This window comes from Dromiciops gliroides, chromosome 1 (genome assembly GCF_019393635.1).
Source record: "Dromiciops gliroides isolate mDroGli1 chromosome 1, mDroGli1.pri, whole genome shotgun sequence".
NCBI lineage: Eukaryota > Metazoa > Chordata > Mammalia > Microbiotheria > Microbiotheriidae > Dromiciops > Dromiciops gliroides.
In genome coordinates this window covers 431,202,446-431,213,586 of record NC_057861.1, presented here as the reverse complement: position 1 = coordinate 431,213,586, position 11,141 = coordinate 431,202,446, and the positions used below count along the sequence as shown (strand labels likewise).

The window sequence follows — 11,141 nt, the reverse complement described above, 5'->3', positions numbered from 1 at the left end:
GACCGAACTCCATGCCCTGATAAAATTTAGTACCTCTGTAAGCACTGCTAAGCCACATCACCTCTAAGAGTCTATTTTCCACCAATGTAAAAATGAGGAAAGTGGTCTAGATAAGATCCCTTGCTCCAAAACCCTAGATCCCGTTATTAGAAGAAATGACTGGGAGCTAAATCCGCGCTAAGTCAGCGCCCCGGGCGCGCGGTGGGGCGCTAGGACCCTGCCATTGGGCAGCCTGGGGACGTGTCGGAGGAGGACTAGGGAAGCATTAGCGCCCAGGGAAAAGCCTCTTGGAGAAATCCAGCCCCTTGCACGTGCGGGTGCGTCCTAGACACTTGGCAGCAGCCAGGATGCGGGGGTGCGGGTCCGGGTCGCGGGCGGGCGGCGCGGAGACTGCAGCAGCACCAAGCTGCCGCCGAGCTGTTCCGGGGACCCCGAGCCATCTGCAGCCCAGGACCGTCCCGGGGGAAGGGACCTCCTCACCCACGCTGCGATCAACACCGGGCTCTCCTGCCCCGGCCAGAATGCATGAGCCGGGAGCCCGCGAGGGACTGCGGTACAGCCGCAAGGAGGTGAGCCCCGGGGCTGAGGGCGCAGCTGGAGCCGGGGGCGGGGAGGCCGGCAGCTTTCACCGCCGGGATCACCGAATCCTGTTTGCAAAACAACCTCCCGGGCATGTCACTCACACTCGGGCTCTTCTGGGGAGAGGGGGAAAGCCAGACACCCCCAGATAGACACAAGGGTTGCAGTGGGCCCGTTCTCTTCTAGGCTAGGTGAGGAGAGGGGTTCCTTCATCTATACACCAGGTTTCATCATTGAGCGCTTTCTTAGATCGCCGCCCTGGGAGGGGGTAACTTGGCGCTTCCCTGGAGCCCACCTTCCTTGCTTGTTACTTCCCTAGCCTTAGGAGGACCTTGGAGGCTCCTTTTGGATAAAGGCAACCCGATCTCTTCCTAGGGGACCATGTTCGCCCTCCCTGAGAGTGTATGTTTTGGGCGACTTGACTTTCTTTCTCCTGTTGCGCCTCACTTTTCCCACACTCAGATCCCTCTTTCTCTCCCTGCTCGCACCCTGCGCTCCGGTACCACTGTTTAGCCTTTAGCTGTGTGTGTGTGTGTGTGTGTGTGTGTGTGTGTGTGTGTGTGTGTGTGTGTGTGTGTGTGTGTGTGTGTGTGTGTGTGATCCTCTCTCGCTGCGTAGCAGCTTTCTTTTTCTAGGGGAAAGCCTCTGCTGCTTGAGACCCTGTTGCCGGCCTCTGGTGGCTCGATCAGCTGAAGGCTACAGCCTCTTGCCTCTGTGCCTTGTTGCCACACACACACACACACACACACACACACACACACACACACACACACACACACACACACACACACACACACACACACACACACACACACACACACACACACACACACACACACACACACACACACACACACACACACACCCTACCTTAGAGGCCCATATTACCTCTCCCACAGCCCCGATTATCCAAAGGACCTAAGACTGTTTTCCAAAGCAACCACCTAGGGCGGTATTTGCTGGGCAAACAGAAAAAAAAAAGAAAAGAAAGAAAGAAAGAAAAAAAAACGTATTGATTTAACAGTAGCCTGGTGGGAAGTTGTACCGGGCGGAGGGTTTGTGAGGGAGGAATGGTCGGGACTGAGGAACAGGGACGGGGAAAAGGGTCTCCTTCTAATTGACGACATTTACAGTAATAACAGTCTGCAGTGGATAGGAAGGGAAGTGGATTGATTGTTTTTCGCAGAAGGGCTGGAGGAGGCGGGTGAATCGGCTAGTGGATCAGAGATCACGGATTTTCGGGGTTCTTCTGGGATCCAGTGCTCTGTTCTCTGATTGCTCGGGGCAGTAGGGGAAAGTTGCAATTGTCTCCCAGTTTGGAGGGCTGAGGCCAGGACAGGAAATCGTAATACTTTACTTAACCTTTATAAATACAAAGATAGTTGTCTTAATCTTTCCAAATCTCCTCTGTAAAGCCTCAGCCTCAGCAGTTCGGTTGATCCAGTTTTCAGTTGCAGGTTGTTTTTGAGCATGCCGAGTCTGACGTTAATTTACCTCTCCATGTTGGCAATCTTAAGAAGGAACTCATGATTGAATGAATGAGCAGGCCTGAGTTGCCAGGGTTGCCACTTGGAATTCTTGCTTCACTGGAGTACCCATACTGGGCAGTGTGTGTGTGTGTGTGTGTGTGTGTGTGTGTGTGTGTGTGTGTGTGTGCGCGCGCGCGCGCGCATGTGTTCGAGTACACGCTTGCTCCAGTGATATTTGTTTTGGTTTGGTTTTGGTTTTTGCAGGGCAATGGGGGTTAAGTGACTTGCCCAGGGTCACACAGCTAGTTTTGAACTCAGGTACTCCTGAACCCAGGGCCGGTGCTTTATCCACTGCGCCACCTAGCCGCCCCCTCCAGTGATATTTGTAACACTCATATCATGACATTGCAGATATTTCGAAGATTTTTTTTTTACAGGAAGTAGTAGGAGCCCTGAAATTATTTAACAAAACTAATTGGGTAATGGTGAAGAAAATGAACAATGGCATGAAGAAAAAGGAAAGACTTTAAGTTGATGTCTTTCCTGGGGCCATTTAATCAAAACACTTTCAGTAAGTAAGGGTGCAACTGAGAGAATGAAATAGCTGTATTACCAGTTTTATAGAATTGTATAATCTAAGAGGCCTTTGTTGGTAGTTCTGCCACATGTGGGTCTTTTCCATTTAACTTTATAGATTTTCTATTCTTCAAAAAGGGAGGAAGAATTCACTTAGGATAAGATTCCATCTTAGAAATGGCGGGGTGCAACTAGGTGGCACAGTGGATAAAGTGGCCCTGGATTCAGGAGGACCTGAGTTCAAATCTGTTCTCAGACATTTGACACTGACTAGCTGTGTAACCCTCCGCAAGTCACTTAACACATTGCCCCACCAAAAAAAAAAGGGGGGGGGGAGGGAGGGAATGAGCATTTATTAAGCATCTAGTATGTGCCATGGTTTCCTCCTGTGTAAAATGAGCTGAAAAAGGAAATGGCCAACCACTCGAGTATATCTGCCAAGAAAATCCTAAATGGAGTCACAAACAACTGAATAACAACAACATGTGCCAGGCACTATATTAAGGGCCTTTTCCTAGGCAAAGACAAGTTAAGTGACTTACCTAGGGTGCCATAGCTAAGCAAGTATCTGAGTGCAGATTTGAACTCAGTTCTTCCTACTCAAAGGCCCAGTGCTCTATCCACTGTGAGACTTAGTTTGGCAAAATAATTGTTTTGCATGTATGTAATATTATATATTATATTTATTTATGTATTTATACCGGATCCTCCTACTAGACTGTAAGCTCTATAAGGGCAGGGACCTTGCAAAAAAATAGGTGATTGATAAATGTTTGTTGGTTAAATGAATGAAAATATTAATCAACCTACAACATTTGCACTGTCTTTACATATTTATTTGCATCATATCACAATGTATCTGATAAAAAAGAGAAGAGTTAGATTGAAGAAAGTCTGGACAAGAATTGTGGGATGATTTGTTTTTATTGAAATTCTACCACATCAAAATCAGATGGTTTTTAGGTCTATCTCAATTCTTTCAGGATCTGGAGCTATAGATCTGGGTTGAAATGGACGAACATTGAATTAATACTGACGGTACATTGCCATCGTATGTTGAGGGCCCATAATAAAGGGTCCTATTTACAAACAGAGTGCCATTTTCTAAGCAGGGAAAGAAACCTTAACTCTTCTGAGTTAGTGCTGGTGGAAAAGTCTGTCCTTTTTTTTAACCAGCCTGTCTCAGGAATAAGTACGGGGCAAGCAGTAGAAAGTTTCATGGCCACTGAATTCTTGAAAAATTAGGAAATAATAGAGGATTCCACGTGGTGTGATTACAACAGCTTCATATGTTATTTCCATGTTATGAAGTGAGAAAATTTGTCATTTGTCAGGATAAGCCTTCTCAAGTAAGCACCACTTAAAATGTGGCAACCTGTTTACTTGTTAAAGATCTCATGAATCTAGAGGGGGAAAGGACCTCAGTGGCCATGTAGTCCAATTCCCTTATTTTATACTGTTATTTTAAAAATTGTACTTATTTTTTAAAAGCATACTTTTTTATTCATTTTTTTTTCGGTTCCAAATTATCTCCCTCCCCCGACTTTCTCTCTTACCAAATGAAGAGGCAAGAAAAAACACTATAACAAATATGTACAGTCATGCAAATCAAAGGTCCACATTAGCCATGGCCATTTTATATATGTGTGTGTGTATGTATATGTGTATTTGTGTGTGTAAGTGTAAATATATATACATGCATATATGTGTGTATGTGTATTATATATGCATGCATGCATACATACATACACACATACTCCAGTCTGCACCTTCTAAGTCCAAAAGTTATCTCTCAGGAGGTGGATAGCATTTTTCATCATGAGTCCTTTGGATCTGTGATGTTTCATTGCATTGCTCAGAATTCCTAAGTCTTTCAAAGTTTTAAATTTGTGCTGTTATCATTATTATTGTCTTTACAAGATTGCTGTTTATGCTATTCATGATGTAGATTATTTTCCTGGTTCTCACTTTACTTGGCATCAGTGCATTCAGTTCTTCCTAGGTTTTCTGAAACCATTCCCTTAATTTCTTCTTCTTCTTTTTTTTTTGCAGGGCAATGAGGGTTAAGTGACTTGCCTAGGGTCATACAGCTAGTAAGTGTCAAGTGTCTGAGGCCAGATTTGAACTCAGGTCCTCCTGAATCCAGGGCCAGTACTTTATTCACTGTGCCACTTAGCTGCTCCATTCCCCCCCCTTTATTTTTTATAGCACAGTAATATTCCTTTACATTAATATATCATAACTTGTTCAACCATTCTTCAATTGATGGGCATCTCTCCTCACTTTCCAATTCTTTGCCACTACAAAAAGAGCTGCTATAAATATTTTGATATTTGTGGGTTCTTTTTCTCCTTCTTTGATCTCTTTGGAGTATAGTCCTAGCATTATTGCTGAGTCAAAGGGTATAAACAATTTAAACGTTTTGGACATAATTCCAAATTGTTTTCTAGAATAGTTGGATTAGTTCACCATTCCACCAACAATGCATTAATGTATCTGTTTTTCCACATCCCTTCCAGCATTTGTCTTTTTCCTTTTCTGTCATTATGGCCAATCTGATGAGTGTGAAGTGGTAGCTCAGAGTAGTTTTAATTTGTATTTCTTTAATTATTACATTTTTATATGTCTTTTTGTTTAGCTTTGATTTCTTCCTCTGAAAACTGACTATTCATATCTTTTGACTATCAGTTGGAGAGTAGCTCTTATTCTTGTAGATTTAAATTAGTTTACTATAGGTTTTAGAAATGAGACCTTTATCAGAGAAACTTGCTGCAAAGATTTTTTCCCCCAGTTTCCTACTTTTCTTCTAATTTTAGCTACATTGATTTTTTGTGTGCAAAAGCTTTTAAATTTTATATAATCAAAATGATCCATTTTGCCTCCTGTGACTCTCTCTATTTCCTGTTGGCCATGAACTCTTCCCCTATCCATAGTATTCACAGGTACTTTCTTCTCTGCTCTACTAATTTGCTAATGATATCATCCTTTATGTCTAAATAATGTAGTTATTTTGAGCTTATCTTGGTATTCACTGTGAGATACTGGCCTATATATGGTTTCTGCCTGACTACTTTCCAGGTTTCCCAACAATTTTAGTAATATAATAAATTCTTGCCCCAATACCTGGGATCTTTGGGTTGATTTGACCCTAGATTACTGTGTTCATTTGCTTCTGTATATTGTATACCCAATCTGTTAATTGATCAACTTCTCTATTTCTTACCCAGTGCCAAAATGTTTTGATGATTACAGCTTTTTGATGAACTTTGAGATCTAGTATTACTAGGTCTCCTTCCTTCCCTTTTTTTCATTTTCCATCGATACCTTTGATACTTTTGGCCATTTGTTCTTCCAAATAATTTGATATTATTTTTTTAGCTTGATAAAGTAATTCTTTTGTAGTTTGATTAGTATTGCGTCAAGCAAGTAAATTAATTTAGTTAGTATTGTCATTTTTATTATATTGACTCAGCCTACCCATGAGCAATTAACATTTCTCCAATTATTAGATCTTTATTTGTGTGAAAAGTGTTTTGTCATTTTTTCCCTATAGTACTTGTGTGTGTCTTGGCAGTTAGACTCCCAAATATTTTATCTTGTCTATAGTTATTTTAAATAGAATTTTTCTATTTAAAGTAGAAAAGTGATAGAATTTCTATCACTTCCAGCTGGATTTTGCTGGTAGTATACAGAAATGCTGATGATTTGTGTGAATTTACTTTATATCCTGCAACTTAAGATATTGATTGTTTCAATTAAGTTTTTAGTTGACTCTCTAGGGTTGTCTAAATAAACTATCATATCATTTATTTAAAAATGATGGTTTTAGGGGGCAGTTAGGTAGCACAGTGGATAGAGCACCAGCCCTGGATTCAGGAGGACCTGAGTTCAAATCCAGCCTCAGACACTTGACACTTACTAGCTGTGTGACCCTGGGCAAGTCACTTAATCCTCATTGCCCCACTCCCCCCCAATGATGGTTTTATCCTCTTATTGCTTATGCTCATTTATTCAGTTTCTAGTACAATGTTAAATAGTAATGGTGGTAATGGAAATTCTTGCTTTGCACCTGATCTTAGTGGAAAGACTTCTAGCTTATCCCCAACATAGATAATACTTGCTCTCTCCTTTATGTAGATTCTACATATCTTTTTAAGGAAAGCTCCATATATTCTTGGACTTTCTAGTGTTTTAACATGAATGGGTTTGTATTTTCTCAAAAGATTTTCTTGTATCTATTGAAATAATCATGTAATTTTTGGTGTTTTTGTGATTGATATGATCAGTTCTACTTATTGTTTTCCTAATATTCAACCAGTTCTGGATTTCAGTATAAATCCAGCCTAGTCATAGTGTATGATCTTTGTGATATAGTTCTGTAATCCCCTCGCTATTATTTTAATTAAATTTTCTTGCATCAATATTCATTAGTGAAATGAGTGTATAGTTTTCTTTCTTTATTTTGGTTCTTCCTGGTTTAGGAATCAAAATCATATTTTTGTAATAGAAGGGATTTGGTAAGACTCCTTTATTTCTTCAGAATTTGTGTAATATTGCAATCAATTGTTTTTTGAATATTTGGTAGAATTTGCTTATAAATCCATTTGGTCCTGTTTTTCCCCCAGGAAGGAGGTCATTTATGGCTTGTTTGATTTCTTTCTTTTTGTAAATACTCATCCATTTCATTTAAGTTGTCAGTTTTATTGGCATATAGTTGAGCAACATAACTCCTAATAATTGCTTCACCCCTCCTTCATTGATTGCTAATTTATCTTTTTAATTTTTTAAACTGATAATTTGACTTTTTTCTTTTTTAAAAATCAAATTAGCCAATGTTTATTATTTCCCCAAAAAACTTCCTAGTTTTATTTGATAGTTTAATGGATTTTTTTACTTTACATTTTGTTAATATCTCCTTTGATTTTCAGAGTGTCTATTTTAGCATTTAATTTGGGCTTTTAAATTTGTTTTTCTAGTTTTTAAGTTGCATGCCCAATTCACTGATCTACTCTTTTTCTCTATTCTGACTCTTAAAATTTTTTTCTCATGGGCAGCTAGGTGGCGCAGTGGATAAAGCACTGGCCTTGGATTCAGGAGGACCTGAGTTCAAATCCAGCCTCAGACAGGACACTTACTAGTTGTGTGACCTTGGGCAAGTCACTTAACCCTCATTGCCCTACCAAAAAAAAAACAAACAAAATTCTTTCTCTTTCAAAATTTCTCTCCTTTGTAAATATTTACACAGTTTTATTGACATGTAGTTGAGCAAAATACCTCCTAATAATTGTTTTATTTCCTCTTCCTTTTTATACTGGTAATATGGGTTTTTTTCTTTTTCTAAATAGGTACACTAATGCACTGCTGGTGGAACTGTGAATTAGTCCAACCATTCTGTAGAACAATTTGGAACTATGCTCAAAGGGCTATAAAATTTCACCTACCCTTTCACCCAGAAATACCATACCACTACCAAGAAGATTATACCACTAGCAAAGAAAAAGGAAAAGGACCCATATTTACAAAAATATTTATAGCAGCTCTTTTTGTGGTGGCAAAGATTTGGAAACTAGGGGTGCCCATCAATTTGGAATGGCTGAAAAAGTCATGGTATATGAATGAGATAGAAAACTATTGTGCTATGAGAAATGATGTAGGGGATGATTTTTTTAAAAAAAACCTGGCAAGAATTTATATGAACTGATGCAAAATGAATTGAACAGAACAAGGAGAAATATCTACATAGTAACAAAGCAATATTGTAGAGATAATCAACTGTGAAAGACTTAGTAACTCTGATCAATACAATGAACCATCACAACTCCAAAGTATTCATGATGTAAAATGCTATTCTCTATTCAGATAGAGAACAGATAGATTCAGAGCACAGACTGAAACATTTCCATTCTTTCTTCCTTCCTTCCTTCCTTCCTTCCTTCCTTCCTTCCTTCCTTCCTTCCTTCCTTCCTTCCTTCCTTCCTTCCTTCCTTCCTTCCTTCCTTCCTTCCTTCCTTCCTTTCTTTCTTTCTTTCTTTCTTTCTTTCTTTCTTTCTTTCTTTCTTTCTCTTTCTTTCTGAATATGGCTAATGCAGAAATGTTTTTCATGACTTCATTTGTGTACTATTTTTTGCCTTATCAATGGGTACAGTAGGGGTGGAAGGGAGGGAGGGAATTTATATCTGAAAATTAAAAAAATAAAAATCAAATTAGCCAATGGTTTATCTATTTTATTTATTTTTTAAAAACATGTATATAAGCAGTTAGAGATATAAAAATTCCCCTGAGTAGTTCTTTGGCTGCCTCCCACAAATATTGGTATGCTGTATCATTGTTGTCATTATTTTTAATGAAAATATTGACTATTTTTATTTGTTCTTGGACTCACTAATTCTTTAACCTTAGTTTATATAGTTTCCAATTAATTTTTAATCTATGCTTATTGGATGTAATTTGTATTGCATTATGGTCAGAAGATGCAATTACTATTTCCAGTTTTTTGCATTTGTTTGTGAGATTTTTATGTCCTGATATAGCTCAATTTTTGTGAGGTGCCATTCACAGTCAAAGAAATAGATGCCCATCTTTCTATTTCCATTCAATTTTCTACAGAAGTCTACTACATCTATTTTTTCTAAAATTCTATTCATCTCCTATTTTTTTTTCTTATTTATTTTATGGTTAGATTTGTCTAGGTCTGAGAGGAGTAAATTGAGGTCCCCCACTAAAATTGTCATTTAACTTTTCCTTTAAGAATTTGGATGCTCTGCCATTTGGTGTATATATGTTCATCATTTATTCAATGTTTTCTTGTTCATCTCTTTTAATTATGTTTATTTTTGACTTTACTTTGTCTGATATCATGATTTTCATCATATTCTGCTCCAGTACCTTATTTTAACTCTATGCACATCTTCCTGTTTCAAATTCCATAGACAGTGGAAAAAAACAGGGGGATAGAACATCTGAGTTACAGGTTCTAGTCCCAACTCTGCCTTAGATTCATTGTCTTTGCCTCGGGCAAGTTGATGTCCTTCTCTTGGACTGAGTTTCTTTGTATGGAAGATGAGAAAGTTGGACTAGATCATTGGTCCTCAAAGTGTGGTCTGGGAATTCCTGGGCACCCTCTAGACCCTTTCAGAGTGTTCTTGAGGCAAAAAATTTTAATAATACTAAGACATTTTAATTTCTAATGCAGTAAATATTAGACATAATACAAAAAACTCTTTGGTGGGGGAGAGGTCCTGAATAATTTTTAAGAATGTAAAAGGGCCCTTCCCCTCCTCCATCCTTCCCTTCCTTATTACAATATAATTTTCTTTGTAATATTATATCATTTATTTTATACTTCTAAAATCATTGTTTTGAGGTTTCCATAGGCTTTAGCAGATTTCCAAAAAGGTCCATGACATAAAAAAAGTGAAAGTTGATCTAGTTCAAGTCATTCATTTTCCAGATGAAGAAACTGAGGATAAGAAGTGAAAAGCCTTGTCCAGATTCTTAAGCGAGTAGCAGCAGTAAGCAGCAGAATCAAGACTCAAATCCAGGTCTCCCAATTCAGTGCTCTTTTTGCAATGCTATCCCTATTGACTTTGACCTCTAAGCACAGTATTGTTTTATCAGCTCCTTAAATCAAGAGTTACAGACACACAAATCAGTTTTTTATTGGTGGCCAACCACCCACCTTCTAAAGGTACTGTTTCTATTGTGGGATCTGAACCTTATGCACAGTGATTTAGGAATCCTTCACAATTGTGCAACTTGCTTAAATTGCCTGCATCAAGGACAGCTCCCTAGAGCCTTTAGGGCTAAGAAGTTTAAGATTGTTACTGCTAATGAGTGCACATGGGCTTTCATAGAATGCCTTAAAGTCATGTATTCATTTGTGAATGATTACAGTAGTCAAAAACATTTTATTTAGCTCCAACAAGGAACTACAGAATAAAGTCATGGATCTTATAGTTAGAAGAGTCCTAAGGGGGAAAAAAACCTAAAAACTATGGTATATTGGAAAGACAGGGCAGTAGATAGTGCAGTGGATAGACCACCAGTCCTGGAGTCAGGAAGATCTGAGTTTGAATGGCCTCAGACATTTACTAGCTATGTGAACCTCAGCTACAGTTCTTTATCTTCTCCCCATTGGAAAAGGAAATGGCAAACCACAACAGTATCTTTGCCAAGAATACCTGGACATTGTCCATGGGGTCACATGTCCATGGGACATGACTGAACAATTGAACAATAACAACATACTAGAAATAAGACTGGCTTGTGAAGTCAGTCCAGTCCCATCTCTGACATATTAACTGTGTGACCTTGGACAGGTCACTTAATCTTTTGACTCCACTTTCCCTATCTGTAAAATTAGGGGGTTGGACCAAATGACCTCCAAGGTCCCTAGATCTGTGCTTGTTGTTTTTGTTCAGGGTAGGAATATTCAACTAAAAACCCATCTGTTGGGGCAGCTAGGTGGCATAGGGGCAGCTAGGTGGCGCAGTGGATAGAGCACCGGCCCTGGATTCA

General features: G+C 39.1%; 1 protein-coding gene across 3 annotated transcripts in view; it reads left to right on the top strand.

Annotated features, from left to right (window-relative positions):
* The first annotated feature begins 289 nt into the window (after positions 1-289).
* Positions 290-11,141, top strand: part of PDE8B (phosphodiesterase 8B) — a 343,581-nt gene continuing 332,729 nt past the window's right edge. For 2 of the 3 annotated variants that reach the window (XM_044003530.1, XM_044003528.1), the window contains exon 1: positions 293-569. In XM_044003530.1, the coding sequence (XP_043859465.1) occupies positions 348-569 (222 nt within the window). In that variant the 5' untranslated portion in view covers positions 293-347. Of the gene's footprint in view, positions 570-11,141 lie in introns of all 3 variants that reach the window. The other variant, XM_044003545.1, reaches the window with a different exon arrangement.